General features: G+C 36.3%; 1 protein-coding gene across 17 annotated transcripts in view; it reads left to right on the forward strand.

The window, feature by feature from the left end:
- Hdac9 (histone deacetylase 9) overlaps nt 1-19,585 on the forward strand; it is an 849,535-nt gene that overhangs the window by 70,100 nt on the left and 759,850 nt on the right. For all 17 annotated transcript variants that reach the window (XM_063233991.1, XM_063234068.1, XM_063234058.1 and 14 more), the window contains one exon: nt 1,247-1,362. In XM_063233991.1, the coding sequence (XP_063090061.1) occupies nt 1,341-1,362 (22 nt within the window). In that variant the 5' untranslated portion in view covers nt 1,247-1,340. The remainder of the gene's footprint in view (nt 1-1,246; nt 1,363-19,585) is intronic.

The raw sequence follows: 19,585 nt of genomic DNA on the forward strand, positions 1-19,585 counted from the left end.
TAATTTTTTTTTTTTTTTTGTCTTTTTCGTTTTTATCGGTACCAGGGATCGAACTCAGGACTGCCTGTTTGCAAGGCAGGCGCTTATGCCACTGAGCTAAATCCCCAGCCCCACATCAGTATAATTTTTGAAGGGGATTTATAAAAATGTAGTTTTTAATTGTTACTAAGTCTTAATAGTACTTATTACAGACAGTAGAATGAGGAATAACCTGCTAGATCTGATGATTCCACTGAGTTGTTTTAATAACTAAAGAACATATTTATATTTAGAGAAAATATGAAATTTAAAGATATTCTTAGTAATACTATATAGTTGTACAATGAAAAATATATTTATATCTGGCTTTATACTTTTGGACAAAAATAGTAATAACACTTCTGAATTACTGATGGGAAAACGAGTCACAATAAATATGTTGGATTCTCAAGATAAAGAGATACACAATTCTCAGAGTTACAGCATCTGTCTATAAAAATAGTGCAATAGGGATATGCTATTTTAGTAAGAAACTCATTAACTGTAACTCTAAAAGCTGCTGCTGCTTCTTTTTTTAAAATTTGACATTCCAGTAAACTGTTAGAGAAATGTCCCTCAATTGCTTTTCCTCTAAGTGTCTAAAAGTGGGAGTGCATTCAAATTAAAAGCAGAAAAGTCCCTTAAATTCCTCTCAAGGAGTTCATCCTGTTAGTGCCACTCCTAGAAAGAATATGTCTATTATTACTTACAGCTGGAACAAGATTGCAAAAGACTCTTAAGAAATGAAAATTGTACCAGGAACTTTCTGTTTTACTTAAGAGTTTATGACTCAAATATTACATTTTTAGGTCCTCAAATTTTTTTTTTAATCAGCAGGTCCCACCTCTAAGTAAAACTTTGGCAGTGATAGTTAAAATGCTATGTAATGTGAAGTGTGTGTCCAAAGATCCAAATGATGATTTTTAACTTCTGTAGTAATTATTGTAACTAGGGAATAGTGGTAAACTAATTGTAATTATATAAAGTGCTTTCTCACAGATTTCTTCTACACCTATTATTTTATTTCAGCATTCACAATATTCCTGTGCTATAAGCAAGACATTTGCTTCTTTGTGGATAACGACTTAGAGATGTAAAAATTGACTTCACTCAAGGACCCACGGTGAACCCTTGGCTGAGTTGAGACATAAGACAGTTCTCTGGGCTTCTTTTGATGCTTCTTTTGACATGTCTGTATCTTACACATTGCATTCTTCCTGTATTCTAGGTTTCTCCTCTTCAGCCCCTCTTGGACCTCCATTGCTAGCTGAACAAAGGCGGTGAATCTTCATCCTGATCCATCAATCCTTCTGAATCCCATAATGAGCTCACCAGTACAGCCCGGTCAGTCTCCTTGCTTTATACTATGGTAACAGACTTTAGGTAAAGAATGTTTCTTTGTGTTGCTTCAAGATATGCAATTCAAATCAAGGAGGAGCATTTCTTCCTGATGAATGTTAGTTGATATAATAATACATTTTCAATTTTGCACTGGATAGTTATTTCTCTATTAACCCAGTTTGTTGTCTAGGAAACTAATTTCATTTGTATTGTGTAAGCATTAGGCTTTGATTCTTCTGCTTCTAATGTAACATTCAGATTGAATTTGGTAAAGTTAATAAATATTAAAAATGGTACAGATATCTAATTTGCACCCTTAATCTTTCTGACCTAATACGTGTATGTATGCATTCAAATTGTGCATTTGGAAGTCAGTTTCTGGAATGACTTGCCCTTCATCTTTTTGACACAGGAGAAGGATGTTTTTCCTCCCCGACCTTCTTTGCTGCCACTCCTGTTTCCTATATCCGCATTTAATCACAGTCTCAGCACTTGCTTCCTCCAAGTCCAGGGTGATAGCCGTAGCTTGTGGAGAGCTGTCATCAACACAGTGTTAACCCATTCCTCCAAGAATAGGGTGACAGCTTTGGAACAAATACAGTCCAAGAATTGAAAATGATGGAGCAGGGTCAGATATCCCATGCTAGTTACTGACAAATTGTAAAAGAATTTTCTACTTGGCTCATTATAGCACTATTTATTTCTACACATTCTTTACCATATTGATTATCTTTGAGTTATCCAACCCTCTAGGTCAAAGCCAATGTAATATTATATCCAGAGCGCATAAAGGAAAGCCTTTTGCTAAGATTTTCACTCTCTTGAGTGTTTCACCCGTATGAATTCTGCAGTTCCACTCTCATCAGCCTTTTCTCACGTTCCTAACAGCCTATCAGCTTACATGTCAAATTCTGAATTGGAAATCAGGAAAACCTATTTGTAATTGTTGATTCAAAGGCTGTAGTGAAGGTGTCCCCAGTCTTTTGTCATGGCTGTGATTTATAACTAGCATCTTGTTAGCTGATTAAGCAGGTGTAGAGTTTACCTAGGCTTCCTACCTCTGAGTCCCTATGAAGCCTAGTACCTCTCAAAGTTTAGCCTACATTAACATCAGTTGGACAGTTCGTTAAAACACGCCCCTTTCCTAGTTTTTGATTTAAGAGATCTGAGTTAAGGCCTGAAAACTGTGGTTTTTGTAAATTTCCCAGTGATGAGGCTATTGCTCCTGAGACCACAGATGTAACCTCGTGCATCTTCACTGTCTGCACCGCCACCACCACAGACTCTTGTGGAAGTGCTTACTGTGCTTACTGTGAGCATGTTACTCACTATAGTTTTGGTATAGTATCATCCTCTTTGAGATGAACTTAAAATAATATCTGGATTTTATATAGAGAGATAGAATTTGAGCATGTATATTGTGTATTTATTTTTATGGACATTTATTATTTTGAAATTACATGTTTAAAAAGAGCATTTAATTTAGAACCACCATGGTCAAATATTTTTTCTTGTGGTAATGTTTGATAATTAGAGCCTGGTATATCTCCTGCCTCCATAGAATATTGATTTTATAACATGAAAATGTTCTTTGTGGCTGCTATTTGAATAAGAAAGTTCTTGCTAGTCATGATAATTGGTCAGTGAGGAGACCAGGAAAAAAGGTGAAAGATCGATGCGATAACTACAGAGTGAAACTCACTGGACGTTAGGGTCACTAAAATTTACTTGAGTAGTTGTTTTCTTGCACATAATTCTGTTTGGTGAAGAGCAGCATTTTACAATGGTCTCAGTTTTCAAGAATGCGTGAATGAAATTTAAAATTGAGAAATGTCAAGTCAATGGACCACATGTGTGGGGTCACTTCTATTTATTGCAAGTAATAAACTGTGATCAGGGGTATTGAAATATACTTTCTTTAAAGGAAAATGTTCTTAGCACAAACATAAAAATTCTTATGTTGTTATTAGCCTGTGTTTTACAATGCCATATATAAACATATATAGTTTTTTTTTTTCCTCCTGGTGAGGTGTAGTTTGATTATTTGACCTAGAAAAAGTGTTTTTCTCTACACACTTTCTTTTTGAAAATTAAATTGGTTTTACACAGTTACTATCCACTTATTTTGCTTTTGTTCTATAAATTGCTCCCAGTAGTTATCATGTACCAGAAAGAACAATAGATTCACTCCAGTAATTCCAGAAGTTCTTTAATAGTTAATGTTACAGACTGTTTATGTTTGTCTTGAAAATTAGTTCTGGGAGAGTGTGAATTCGCGCTGTCTCTGTGCATTGACATCACGCTCAGAAATATTTCCTCCATCCATGTTCAAATGCAGTTGATGACATGTACAATTGATGGTTGCCTTGATCATGTATTCCATCAAACAGAAATGCTAAGTTTTATATATAGAAGTCATTTTTATTTTAATCTTCTTGCCCACTATTGTTCTAAATTAGATAATTGGGAGGTATTTTGGGCATCGAGATGTCTGAATGGAGGGAAGACTGTCTGGATGTGATTGTCAGCTTACTATTGCAGGAGAACTGTTCATTCATTTCAAGGTTACGAGGTGTCTATTTAATGCCAGGCTGAATGTTACCCAGTAGGGTCACAAAGTACTAAGTACTACTACTCTACAGACAAAACTATTTAGTGAGAGAGACAGACATAGTAGTAGTTTTTGCCATTCAGTTTCTTATTTTAATGAATATAGGAACAGAAGTTAACTTCTGTATAGGGGTTTCTAGCTATTTATCTTTTGTCAGGATTTCCAGATCTCAGAAGGAAAGATTTTTGGACTCATCTTAGTGTTTTCCTGAATATATTAGGTAATAAAAAGTCACCGGAGGGCTTGTTAAAAATGCAAATTCCTAGACTCCTCCCCTAAAGAGTCTTATGGTATAGACATAGAGGCTGTTTAAGTTGGGTGCTAGACACAAGCTCTTCACTGTAACTTCAAAACATCAGAAATGCACTCAGCCTGTCCAATAATACCAATAATTCTCAAGTTGAGACTATGAAAACAAGACAGTATTATATTGTATATCATATAAGTCTCTGTCCTATGAGCTAAGATATAATTCAGTTAATTTGCTTTCTGATAACAAATAAATAATAGAGGTAATGCTGTTGAAACCTCGGGGAGGTAATCATATGTAGGGGAAAGTTCCAGGGGGTTTATAGCTATTCTCTACCTGGGGAATCCCAGTTTTATGGGGGAAGTAAACCAAAGAGAGTTCTACAGATAGAGTAAATTCTTTTTTCCTCCAAAAGAAATTTGAATCTATTTTAATGCAGAGGAGATTTTTAGTGTGATTCCAAAAGTTTAGAACATATGATTTGAGGCTAGATACCTATAAGAATAAGTAATTTTAGGGCTATGTCGGCCCTAAAATGATTTCAGCATGAGTTCTAGTTTTGATAAAGCTAATATTCATGTTATAATTTTATTGATAATACACTCACAAAATTTTCCAAACATAGAATGCAGCATACATTATATCTCCTAGAATTGAACAGTGCTGTGGCCCTGTATTTGTAGGTAATTTTGTAAGGTAAAGTGCAAGAACTGGGTTTCAGCATCCTATAACATTACTTTCTAAAACTCATTGTGTAAAAGTAGTTCATTTCTACCTTTTTTTATCCTTGTGAAAACACTGATCACAACTGTCACACTGTATAAAGTGAGAGAGCCAGGCTATTTATATAACCTAAACTTTTGGAATGAAATTTTATATTTTATTTATTTTTCTAATAGTCTATTCAAATTTTTTCTGTTGCCAAATCTTGAGAAAAAATTAGTTAAGGGATTTTCCTTCATGTCTCTCTTTTGCTAAATAGCTGAGTTCCTTTATAGAGATGTAGGATAGGATTAACTAATGATCAAAAAGTTCTTTGAAATATAAATTGTTATGTTATGGAAATGCTAAGTGTAGAAACAATTTAAGGGCAAACATTAATAAAAGCTTCACTGCAAGCATTTTAAAAGAGAGCTAATAAAAGCTTCAAGGTTCAATTAATACAACACAACACTGGGTTTTCTAGAAGCATATGGGACCCAGAAGACCTGCCCCTGTTTTTAAAATTTACAAACTCTTAATGATTCACCACTTTGACTCAGTGCATTACCCTCTGTGGTGCCATTTAGTCATTAAGTAGGAAACTAAAACCAGGACAAAGCTACCAACGAATATCATAATGTCCAAGAGGGTGTTTTTTCTTCAGTTTGTTTACAAGTATGTTGCCAAAAAGTGAATGTTAAATGAGATAGAGTCAAAGGACAAATCCAGTAGGTTATGGCTACTCCAGAGGAGTGTGGTCACTTGGCTTTATAATGAAATACAGGTCAAGTCATGCATCAACTCTGCATAATGTAACATTTTCAAGCTCTTTGCCAATTACCCATTTCAAATAGTAGTCTAAAAGAGTTGCAAAATAATGACATAAACTAGTCCGTTAAAGTTTAACAGAATTTGATCGTGTATGAGAAACATTGCATGTTAAATTTATTACGTATTGTTTAAGGATTTTTCTACTCTAACTTCTACTTTAAGTGGTTATTTTGTTCCTTGTAAGTCTAAATTTTTCAATCTGATATTTAAGTTGGAACATAAACTTGAGAAGACATTTTATTCATTCATCAATTTCTGTATAAATCATATAAATTTATCTGAAATTATAATTGCATATATCCTGAGGAACAGATATTTTCAACTTAATATTCATATTTCTTTGATTGTTTTTTATTCCATATTGGGGTCATGTTTTTAAATACTTTCACAGTTTTAAATGTTATGTCAAAAATTTAAACCAAATATACGATGGTTGACAAGTAGATATTTTACACTGATATGTGCATGAATACAATTATAGAATAATGCCAGGCTATATATTTTCTGAAGCTTCATGAACAAGGTGTTGGTTCTCTGCAAAATGTATGTGGACAGCCTTTTTAAAATAGCGTTACATAGAACATTTATTGAGTTTTTAAGTCTTTTGTAATGTTTAGAGTTTACTCTTCGGAGTTCCATAACTGTGTGTATATGTGTGGGGTACCACTTATATTTGTATTGCAATACTGTATAAACCTGAAGGGAATACATTATATTCTGCATTTACCATTAAATAACTGCAAACTGTTCTGCTTCCTATAGTTTTTTGCCTACTTATCTGTACATTTTATAAATTTCACTACATAGCTGTCTCCACATTTATGATATACTGACTATTGCAGGACTAGAAAGTTAAAAACTGTTAAATTTTATTGTTCGTAAGACAATAACACAATTGTCTAAGAAAACACAAAAGTTTCTTGTATGAGCAAAAGCATATGTTTGCATTTTCTAACATTTATAATTACATTTTATCTGTCTCTTTCCTTCTTTGATGTCTTGGTTTTTTTGTCTGTACTGTAAACATTTACAACATTGTGTGAGTTTCTGTGGTTACGTAAGGAAGTGCTATGGTTTTGATTTTTTTTTTTTTGTTCCTAGGATCGAATTCATGGCCTTGTGAGTGCCAGGCATGCGCTTAGGCCACTGAGCTAAATCCCTAGCTATGGTTTTGACTTTTGCTGTGCTTGCCTTTGCAAATTATAATCAATAAGTTTTATAATTCATGCTTAAGCTTGTTGATTAGTATTGCTTTGAAGTTAATTCCCAAATGAAAATCTCATGACTTAACTATTATGTTTGTGTTTGGTTTTAAAATCTTGTATCAATTCCTAGGAATGGAGAAACTCTGAGGTAGTCTGTGAAATTGTTGTAAATATTTTATCATGTTAACGTTTTGCACTTGATTATATAGAGCTCTTAATGTAGATGTCTATTCTTCAGATATAATTGCATAATTAACCTTTCCCACATGTCCTTAACTTTCAAGAGAACTATCTCTTTATATCAGTGTTGTAGTTCTGGTGGAAACTGTTTTTGATGAACTCGGGGTTTTCCTTGGTGTTGGAATTGCCCTAACAATTTCATTCTCTATGGAATCAGAACTATCTGTGGGAAAAAATATAATCATAATGGCTTGTATGTGGGTAGTTACCTTTTTTTAAAAACTATTTTATTTTAAAGAGGGTAAAATTAAACATAACAAAACAAAAGAAAACAGATCATAAGAAAACAATGTAAGAGACACAGATTTCAAAGCAACACAACGGGAGATCTTCACTGTCTATTATATTGACTTTGTTTTCTTCCAAATAGTTGTTGTATCGTCACATACAATGAATTGATACAAAACAAAACAGTATTAAACTGATCAGAACAGGTCAATGAAGGATTTTAGATCTTTAAGACCAGACAATAGGGAAAGTCAAGAATGGCTGCCATCGTCTCTCTCATTCTCTAGCTGTCCATACCTTCATGTATGTTAAATTAAATAATACAAAACAGACTAAAGCCACTCTGAACAAAGAATAATAGTATTACTGGGTTTCGCATCATGACGAGGTGGTATGAGCATGACGGGTTGTTATTTTACATAATGATCTTCAAGGGTTCCTCAGATCACCATACAATAATACGCACATTTGTTCCAATCCTATGAGTCTTAACTATTTTGTTCCAAGAATGTATGGAATTTGTAGCACAATCGTCTTAGCTATCCTAAGTGTGATTGTATAATTCTAGACATTTTTTCATTTCTCTTCCTTTTTCTTTTTCCTCATTTTCCCTGAGATATTATTTTTCCCCCTTTAAGCAGATTCTTATCCTTGCACTGTATTTATTGAGTTTTTTGTATCTTATGTACTCTTACTATTTCTTACACTAGGGAGACTATATGGTATTTACACAAGTGAGTTTTATTTATTTCACTTATGAGTATGGTATCATTATATATTTACTTATAAATATCTCAATGTATCATTCTTTATAGCAGAGTAGTACTCCATTTAAAAATACCACATTTTTAAAAATCCATTCCTGAGTTGATGGACACTTAGGTTTCCAAGATCTGGCTATTACAAATTGTGCTGCTATAAACATGGGTGCACATATATCACTGTGCACATGTTTTCAGTTCTTCTGGGAATATGCCCAAGAAGTGGAATAGCTGAGCCTAATGGGACTTCTAATGCAGGCTTTTTGAAGAATCTCCAGACAGTGGTTGTACCAGTCTACACTCCCACCAGCAGTGCAGAAGAGTTCTTTTTTCTCTCCAGCATTTGTTGTTGGTAGTTTTCTTTATCCTGGCCATTCTTTCTGGAGTAAGATGTGTTCATCTCACATGCCCATTTTTGGACTGGGTTTTGAATTTTGGCGATCTGAGTTTTTAAAATTCTTTATATATTCTAGACAGAAGCCCTTTGTCTGAGGGACAGTGCACTAAGATTTTTTCCCAATTTGTGGGTTTTCTTTTCAATATGCTGGAGATTTCTTTTAACATGAAAATCTCTTTAATAGGATGTGATCCCAATTATTGATTCTGTGAAGTATTTTGCGTGTGGTTTGATTCTTGTTCATGAATTCTCTACCTACTCTTATGTCTTCAAGATTTTTACCCAATTTGTCTTCCAACAGATTTAGTGTTTCTGTTTTAATATTTAGATCTTTGATTCCATTTAGACTCTATTTTAGTACATGGTGATAGGCATGGGTCTAGTTTTAGTTTTTGGCATATGGAGAGCCAATTTTTTCAGCACCGTTTATTGAAGAGGCTAATCTTTCTTCCAGTGAATGTATTTGGCCCTTTTATCAAAGATAAGGTGGCTGCGTGTGATTGTAGTTGTAGTTGTAGATAGTGCCCCTCTCTCCCTGCCTGCAGTGCTCTGTTCACTTCTCCTTCAAGACCCAGCTCTGGGTTCCTTCCTCTGTGAAGCCTCTGTGTGACCCTTCTGCTGTTTACTGCCTGTCAGCTCTGGAACTGGTCTGGTGCTGGGGGCCGTCTTCTCAATTAGACAGGGCAGTTTGAAGGCAAGAGGCATCTTCCTAGGATCCTTCTTGGGGGAGGGCCAAGAGTGACTCAGTTTACAATTTTATTCATGATTCCTTCTTTAGTTGAGTCCTACACCAACTAGGAAGTTAAAGGAACAAGGAAGTGCAGAGTGAAGGTCCTTTGGGAGGTGCTGGTGATAGTGGGGCTGGTGCCTTGGGAGGGAGAGGGCGGGGGTGGAGGGGTAGGGGGGTGGGGAGGGGGGGAATACCTGAGCAGAACCAAGCTGCTTTGTCTTTGTGGTGAGTCACGTCCCTTCCTTTGGTTTCTTATTTAAGCATTTTTTGACTGTCTGGTTTTTTTCCACACCTTGGGTATGACAGCTCTGAGATATTCTTTAGACTCTATGCATTACTACTCATTGAAATGTTTTTGAAGTGTTTGAAGTGTTTTATTGTTTGCTTCCTTTTTCTCGAAAGTGACTTGGTTATGCCATCAAAAATAAACATAATACTGGAGTCATCAATGTTTACAAAGCTAGTGATCGCTCATACTGAGCTCCTTCTTTGTGGGGAACTCACCCATTTTGGATTTACTTTACATAGGACAGTGGTAGAAGCCGACCTGTCACACCTTCCTTTGCTGTAACTTGAATTTACCACATTCCAACACTTGCAAGCCACCTCCCTCCCAGTAACAAATGCACACTGTGGCTAAAAGGAAAGGGTAAAAGGATTTGGAGTTGTGGTGAAGTAGGAAGTTATTTTGTTGTTTTAAAATCTATTGGCCTCATATTCTTTAAATTTTTAAAAATTGATTTTTTTTTTTTTTGTTTTCTATGAACAGCAACTTTCTTAGATTTTTGGGAATCTTCAGTAAGATATATAAAAAGAAAACATCTGTTACAAAATTGGTAACTTTTTAATCTATTTTTAAAAATTCCTCTTATGTACAATGATGAACTTGTAGACACTAATACAATAACTGAACTCTTCATAAAGATAAACTTAGCGTCTAAAACTTTCTGCGCATCTCGACTAAAAATGTGCTTTTTGCTCCATTACTCAGCAGAGCTGGGGAAAGCAACCTCTTCATTTGGAGAATATGTAATAAAATGGGGTTCCTTTCATATCTGCTCAGAAACAGGTGGGTACTTGGTGTCTTTTAGAGCCCTGGGGAAACTCTCCGGGTAGGCTTTTGTTTGTCGGCTTTTGTTTGTCGTACACTAACGAAGCTGTCTCACCCCGAATGATGCAATGCCATAGCCTCCTGTGGGGTAACAGCCACTGAAGATAGGGCCACAACCCATTAATTGATCACAAGTTCCCTGAATCTGTAGGGACTTGCCCCAGTCTAAATGAGTGACTTAATTCTTAAACTACAAGGGAAACCCAGTGTCCTGAGGGAGTAGTGACATGTTAAGACTAGATTGTTAATTTTTCTTGTTATAACAGCAAGATCATTAAGAAAATGCTTGCATCCAGTTGTGATTATATGTTCTTAACCAGTATATAAAATTAAGAGGTTTTGACTTCTTTTTTCTTTTGCTGTTCTTACATTCCTTACCATTTTCTACTTGCTACCCCTAACAATCCTGTACTCACTGGGTCTAAATAAACCCATATATCTCTGTTCTCAGACCTATTTATCTATTACTGAAAAATGATACCGATGCATATTTCAAGTTATTCATGTAAGCCCAAAGTCTTAAATGCAAGCTCTGAAGCACTTGTCATCTACTTGTTACTCGCTAAATCTCCTTTTGTCCCAGTTTCCTCATTTGGAAAATATGTCATGAATTGTTATGTTAGTCCATAAAAGGTGTAATTATAAAACAGATAGCAAAGTTTCTAGTGTTCATTTAGCATTGCTGCACTTTAAATCTGTGCTTTTCTCCCTTCTCTGTGACCTACAGCTATTCTGTAGTGAACGTAATTACAAAAGCTGATGTCTGTAAGCTTTTCTACACTGATGACCTTGCTGCTTAAAACCATCATTTCCTTCTTCTATGATGATGTTCATTTTTGTCTCTGTTTCAACGTGTGTTCACTTTTGAGCAAAGAGAATCCTGCCATCCCACTTTTCTTCTCGTTATATACCATCCCTCTGCTTTAGCTCTTCCCTCACTGGGGAAGAGCTAAAGCAGACTTAGCTAAAGAGACTTACTTGCCTTGTTTCACCTTCTTGGTGTTTTCTGTGCTTTTTGTTGTGCTGGCATTTTTCAGGTGAGCGTCTTCTCTCTGTGCACATCTGTGTTTTTGTTTTGATTACTTAGCCTGATGAAAATATTTGTTCCAAGTGTCTTTCTGGGTCTCGTCTTAGAAATTTTGTGTTGCCATTTTTGTTAAATGATTTCTTGGTCAATTTTTTTTTACATATCAGATATGTCACTGACACAGTTGGTGAGTGAGGTATTTACCATTTTCCACAGTTTCCATCTTGTGGACACAGAAGTGATGTCTGGTACCAAGATTTAGAGTCACAGAACTCTGTGGACTCCTTAGTATGTAGCAGGCTGCATAGTAAAATGGGAAGAGTAGGGATACCAGAGAAGCCAGGAAATCCCCATTAGAAAGCAGTTGTGCCGCCATTATTGGCCTCGGGGTTTTAAATAAATTACCTTACCGCACTGGATATCAGTTTTCTATCTTGTGTTACTTTCCCGTGGGTTCTATAACAATTAACTACAAACTTGGCAGCTTAAAACAAGAGAAGTTTATTCTTTTTATAATTCAAATGCAGTTCACCTGGGTAGAAATCAAGGTATCAGCAGAGCTGTGTTCTCTATAGAAAAGCAGAGGAGAGAGTCCATTCCTTTGTGTCTTAAATCCTCTGGTGGCTTCTAGCATTCTTCAGTTTGTAGCTGTATTGCTCTAGTCCTTGTTTGTGTGGTCACACTATCTTCCTCCCCGTGGGCGTAAGAGCTCCCTCTGCCTGCCTTCTGGATAATTCAGGGCAATCACCTTGACTTTACATCTTTACTCATGTCTGTGAAGTCTTTTTGCCATATGGGGTAGTTTTCACAGGGTCTAGGGATGAGGTGGTAGGTGTCTCTCTGGGATCACTGTTTAGTTACCAAAAATCTGAAAGTGTTGTGATTTCTATTTATACATTTAAGATTCATTTCATTCACTCATCAAACTTTTATTTCGTGCCTTCTATGTACCAGACACTGTGTTATCTATCAGTAATAATCTATTGGCCATGCCTTTATTCAATTCGCTATGTTACCAGTAAGAAAACAGTTCAGATTGAATGCTGAGATCAAGGTGAGAGATAGCCTAATCTGCACTATTTGGATTAGTTTTCTGTATGTCTCCTTTTGCATAATTCTAAAGCAAAACCATCCTCAGCCTTAGTACTCTGTAGGGGTTATGAAGAGCCTGTGGACTACTACAAGGTGTTTGCAAGGGCATGTGTGTGGGGGAAGCACACGTCAATTTAAATCTCATTTAGAATATATTGTGTAGAAAAATAAACCACAAACCCTGATTCTTAAATCATTTTTAATCTTACACAGTTTCTCTCAATGCTGGACGCTCATCAGGATGAATATCAGAGCTTTAAAAATGACCTATGTCTGTTTCTCCTTGTCCACAGCTCTGGGCCAGGATCCTATTTTTAAAGCTCATCAGGAGTTTCTTACACACAGATAATATTGAGCCCAGAAAGGTTTATTAGTAAGTTGCACATTTGTATGCAAGACAGAATGCCATAAATTCCATTAAATGTATATAGAAACAAAATAATCCAGATAATCAGAGGATGAGCTCTCACGTGGCTCAAGGGAAATCTAGAGAATGAAGTATTTGAAATGTCCTTGATGGGTATGTTAGATTTCAATAGGCGTCAAGTGGCAGGGGTGGGGGAGAGAAAATCTAGAGGTCTGAAGTTGGTTGGCAGCGAGGCCCAAGGCCCAAACTGAGCGATCAGTTTTCCTTTTGCTGTGACTTTCTAGCCCACAACCTTGCAGAGTTTGAGAATTCTAAATTTAAACCTGGCCTTCTAGGTTGTTATGCAGGTATGGAGAATACCTTTTATTTAATAGCTGTTAATCTGATTTACAGTTTAAAATATTTTATGATTGGGTGTGGTGGCACACACCTGTAGTCACAGAATTTGGGAGACTGAGGCGGAGGGATCGCTCCAAGTTTGAGGCCAGCATTGGCTAATAGTGAGTTCAAGGCCATCCTAAACTGTGTAGCAAGGCCTTTTCTCAAAGAAAAAAATGTTAGAAGCATAGTAGCTGGGCTTCCCTTTATAATCTTGCTATATATCCTATGTGCACTAAGATCAGGCTTCAGTGACAGAAATAAAAATAAAAAGGAAGGTTTTACAACATTTCAAAAGAGGAATAGGTAGGATATGGTGACTGACAGAAGGCAGGAACCGTGGGAAGTAACAAAGGTAATTGGCAAGTTCAAGAATAACAGTAGAACGAGTGGGAGAGAATAGTAATGGAAAATCTAGTTTTATCTAATTTTTTCATAAGTAGGCCACATCATTAAATTGGGTACATAGCCCTTCAGGTAGTACTCTATGCTCATTCTTCAGATGGAGAAATTGAGACCTTGAGAGGTTGATTAACTTGCTCTAACAAGGTCTGAGAGTAAATTGAGTAAATTTTAGCATTTAGATCCAGGGACCTGGTTCTAGAGATTGTGTTGTTTGCTATGGTTCTCTTAGGTGCCTGGAGGCTACCTTGAAAGTAAGGTGGAGGAAGAAGAATAGGGCCCCAAGATGAAAGCGTAAGACGGATAGAAGTTTAAGAGAGATCACAGATGAAAACGCAGGTAGCATCAAGTCAGCAAGCATCCCTTTCTCAGCTGGAAGACGCGAGGCAGAAGAGGAGAGATACAAGGACCGAAGGACCGAATCTCACTGAAATATGCCAGGCAGGCTCCCAATCCCCTTCATAGGTGCCACGCAGTTAACACAGGACACACTGAAGATAACTTCTTGAATATTGAAATAAACACATGAACCAGTCTCTCAATTCTAAATTTTCCTGTGTTTAACATTGTACATACTTAATACTTTTAATGGATTCAAAGAGATGAGTAGAAATCATTTTTTTCAACTTCTGATTCTTGTTTTTGTGAACCTGATTCAGTTTCAAATTCTTGGGCCTTTTCTTGGGCTCTACTTTTATACCTTATGCTATTTCCCCCCATCATGTAAGGATTGATTTTGGAGAGATTGTGCTAGCATAACGAGATTGGCAGGACTGTTCTTGTCATTTAAAACAATCTGTGAGCTAAGATATTGAGATGACAACACATAAATTATGAGATGTCTTAGCTATTGTGTGGCTTTCTCTACTCTTTCCTCTACAGTATGTTGAAACATTTCATTTTGCTGCTCTCTTAAGGGTAGGTATAAAATGAAACTACTAAATAACCTAAGAAATAAGATTATTGCTTATAAAATATATAGATCATATTTTTTGTTACATAGCCTGTTGTTATATATAGCCACATAAGTTTTGCAGGCTTGTCTCAACTTCACTATTTCTCAATCAGAATCCTGCATGTTTGTTTGAAGCTTTTAGGGTGTCGAATAAAAAGAACTACATATTAGCTGTATGATCTGTCAAACATTTTAGTGTTATATTTTCTGTGCTGTTTTCCCCAGAATCACCTTTCTTAAGGAACTTCAACTATTACAAAATTAGCATTGACCTTAAATTCTTAAAACACTGAGGTGTTCACTCTATTCTGTATCTTGAATACCGTATTTTTGTAGTAATGTACTTAAGTTTCTCTGTATAATGTAAATTTATGTCACCTAACTTTCATAGGAAAATTAATGAATGGTAATCTCATGAAAGTATTTGATTAAAATCAAGGGAAATCAAACTACCTTGCTATAAAAGGTCAAGATTATCTTTCAAAGCAAGTGAATTTATGGTTAGAGCAAAACAACTTTATTTATAGATATCAATCAACATGGCAAAAAGCCTATCATTTGTTATTGAAAGGTATCAGGGACATTAGTGGCTTTCAATTTGGGCTATGCATTAAAATCACCTTGGAGACCAGAAAGGACCACATCTGACCAGCTCTCCCGTTCCAGGATGGTGAGGCAGTCTGATTTGTGTGAGGCATGGGCATAGGTATTCTTTACATTGAGAGGCAGGTAGAAATAGACTTGTAGTTGAGATTCAGTGAACATAAGAAAATAGGTGAGTTTAGAAAGACAGAAAAAAGACTTTCTTAAAAACATAAATATGTACTCCAGTCTATCCTTACAACAATTAATAGCTAAATGAGGTTAATTTGTCTTCTTTCAAAAAAGAACTGTTTAGTTTTCACAACTAATTAGATAATGTTTTCGCTGTTATAAAGGATATGTCATCCCCTAACTGGTGACAATTTTATGTTTGTTTATTTTATGCTGGTCTTTTACGCTGCTCTAATACTTCCTTTAATAAGTAGTTCTCAGTATTGGTTACAGCTTGTAATCTTCTTGGAAATTTAAAGGCTGGCCATACCTGTGCCTCACAGAAGTCAGACTACATCAGATCAGTCCATCTCCTTAGACAGTGAGCTACAATGAGGATTGAAAGTCTGACACCATGGACAGTGATAACAACCTAGCAGTGACCTGTAGGAAAGCCACTTTTCCTGTTTAGCTAAGGCTGGAAATTAAAACTTATGTCTTCTTTATAGAAAAGCTCTCCAAAAAGACAATACTCAGACTTTTGAACTGATTGACAGACTTTTCTGTTGAAGCTATAAAGGGACAGGTAACCTCCCAGCCTGAGCATTGGCCACTTGAACTGGACTGCTGGGAAGGTGGTTGCTGTCTGGTGAGGGTTTGGTGTTAAGGAAGGAGCATTACTCTCAAAACTCCTCACGGCCCCTAAGACTCTGCCCTTCTGAGTACTTCCATATTGCAAGGAAAATTTGGAATGGGAGCAAAAGGGACGAGCGCTCTTCTGAATGAAGTTGAGTGGATTCGATGAGTGACGTATTAGGAATATCAGAAAATTCATATACAAAAAGATCTTAATTAACTTCTTGGCTCTGCCATTCACAGAGTTGCTCAGTTTTTCTTATGTTCTTAATTTCTTATGTTTAAAATAGAAATGATGATGTAGTAGCTGAATTCCTTACTTCAAGGAACTGAAGATCTAAATAAGATAATATGCCATAAAAACTAAAAATATGTATTTTTAAAAAAAACTTAATGAAGCAGATTCTTGTTTTCTAGGTGGAATGCTTTTATCCTTTTAGTATGCAGAATAAAAAATATAACATCTACTCTTCAATTCCACTTGCATTTGATGCCCCCTCTAAACCAACTTGATTTTTACCTCCCCTAATGTTCAAAATTTGTAGGCATGTAAGTTAGTTAATGCCTGGTGTCTCCAGGTGCACCAATTACTGCCTGATGGACAACTCTGGTGACCTTCTGGTTTTCAGTAGATTTTTAACAGCAGCAAAGTTGTACAATACATTAATTCAACAAATCTACTGGCTGTCTACTTATGTATCTGGAATGGTTTTATGGCCCTGAGGAAAAATAAGTGCAGATAAGAGTAGGGACAAATAGGACGGGGGTAGTTCAACAGCACAGGCACCTGCACGTATATAAGTAGGGACAAATGAAACTTTTAAAAGCACATACGATGGCTCCAGTGTGTCATATAACCTATTTAATCTTCATAGCAACTCTTTGCTGCATGTATTGTTACCATTCCTTTTCATTGAGGATACTGAGGGTCATGCCCAGCACCTCCTAGCAAGGAAAGATAGGGTTTAAATTCCAGGTACCTCTTCCAATACTGGTTTTTTTTTTCTTTTCATGATTTATTAATTTCCTTCACTCAGGCTGGTCTTTGTGACTTTCTCCTTTCTATAACATCATAAACATTATCTTAGCCACCCTTGCCGAAAACAATGACACCACATTCAAAACTTATATAGTCTGCTTTCCTCCACGGCATCTGTTTGAGCCTTGATCAACTTTGCCTCCCACTGTTTGTCGCCAGCCTTTGGCGCTCATGACTTTTGTAATAAGTTCCCAAGGAATCGCTAGTTGCTGAGTCTCCTTTCAGTTGATCTGTACAGTGCTGCTTTATGTCTCTGACTAAAGCACATGATAATCGTGGTCTTTCCTCGTATCCTTCATGGCTTGTCAGTGTGTGCTATACTTGTCAGTACTCGTGATGCATTTGTAGCATCCGGAGAGGAGAGCAAACCCCATTTTCAGCCTTCTCCCTTGGTGTACTCCTCCCTGTGCATGAAGTCGGTGCTTTCCAGACCTGTCTGATAATGATCACTCAAGGCTCATTTGAACTCGCTTGAACTGACTGAACCTGGATCATCAGAGGTTTACCATGTTTGCACAGTAGGGTGAGCCTGGTGGTCCCCCAAAGACTCAGGGCTTTGACCATCCTGGCTCCCTTTTTAATACTGTGTGCTGAGGAAATTAGCCAGAGCTACTTGACATGATGGTCCCTAGACACACCTGAATTCCCCTGCCACCTTTTCTCACACATCACTGAGGTACAGACCAAGTGACCCAAGCTGTAAAAACGCCTTGCAGTGAATCATAGGAGAGGTGGTTTTCTCATATTTGGGTGAGCAAGAGATATCTTTATGTGAGAACACTGTGTGAAATATGTAAGGAGTTAAACCTGTGAATAAATGTTTAGCTCATTCATGAACTGTCTGAATTTGAAGTTGCATATATATATATAAAACTTAATATCCATCGATGTACCTAAGAGAGTATGGGCTTGTCTGTATATGTATATGAATATAGATATGTATAGTTTACCTTACTCCCAAATTATATGCTGGTTTATTTATAAAAAGACCCCCAGTGTTGCTAGTAAAGAACATAATGACAATGTTATAATAAAAGAGGAAAATAATGATGTGAAAGTAAGATGGAATGGCAACATTTTCCTGTAAACTTTCTACATAGTCATTAAATTTCTGTTAAATACTACATTGAAGTAAAGATCACTGCTGAATTTTTCTTTTGTCCTTCTCAATATGTACCACTGATGAGTAAAATTACTCAGTTTTAAAAATCTCTACTATTATCACACTACATGTTTACGTATATTTTTCTTCTCAGGAATTTGTATTTCCCCCTAGTGTCTTTAAAATATATTACATTTTTATGAATAGAAAGTTTAAGAAACTGTGATTGAAGTAGTAGTATGTAATTGATTTGTTTCTTAAAACAAGAAATACAGACCTTTTGGCTATTGTACAAATTAGGTTTAGAAGTGTGTATTGATAGTTTTTAAATTGGAATGTGAGGAAATAATTTTAAAACTCCTAAATAAAATCAATGTTTAACATTTTACATATGAACAAGTACTGTGAACGTTAATTCATTCCTTCCTGTAACATCCATCCATTCCTCCATCCATGCATCTAGCATCAAAACAAATTAAATGTGTAATATAAGTACAGATAGAGATCTTACAATTTTACTGTAGTCTTGATATTCACCAGATAATGATGATTTTTATTGAAAGCTGATATCTGTGTCACCATGCCAGGTTGATTTATCAACAGTAAAATATTTTTTCCATGTTGACTTATGTTTTAAACACTACATCATATAATTCGATTTCATAAGATATTTCTTGACGATTAGAGTCCGTCTGGGTTTGGCTGTGGAGTGAGTAGCTGCGCAGTCTCCAGGTAGAATGCTTTCTTTTTGCAAGGGGTGCAGGCTTGTCTGCCTGTGACGCTTAGGTGGAACCCAGCCTGCTCACTGGGCCACCTTGCAGACCTCCGTGACCTCAGCCAGTGCTGAGGTCATCTCTGCTGCCTGTGGGCCACCTGCTCCTGCACTACACTTTTTTTGGTGTCTGGAGGAGAGGCAGTGCGAGGGCCTGTTGTCGCCTTGGTTACTGTTATCCTGTTGTGGTGTAAAGAAGGTGGAGTTTGAAGATACGGAGACTCAGTCTACTCAAATCCAGGCTTTATTTCCTGTCTGATCTTGAACACGATACCATCCTTACATCTCTCAGGTTACATTCACTATCAGAAGTTCACTCTCTTTGGCCGCCAGTAAATATTTTTCCAGTGCCATTAAATGACAGCGTTTTCAGAACTGCTGATATCAAATTATTTGTGCTATTTCTTACCTGTTCAGTTCCTTTGCTACAGTTATTAATAACACCTGAGCACAAGAGCATAATTTGCATTTTTAAGAACATAAATATCAATTGTGCTACCTGATATGTAGGATTCAATAAATAACATTGAATTTAGGACATAGATTGATTAGGCAGATGCTGGGGGTGTAGCTTCCATGGTAGGGTGCTTGATGAGAAGGGCAAACAGTGTAATGTGGATTCTACTATGAAATTGGA

Source organism: Cavia porcellus, unplaced genomic scaffold, assembly GCF_034190915.1.
Source record: "Cavia porcellus strain 051 isolate PalLab524CR breed Dunkin Hartley unplaced genomic scaffold, mCavPor4.1 scaffold_2, whole genome shotgun sequence".
In the NCBI taxonomy this organism is placed as follows: Eukaryota; Metazoa; Chordata; class Mammalia; order Rodentia; family Caviidae; genus Cavia; species Cavia porcellus.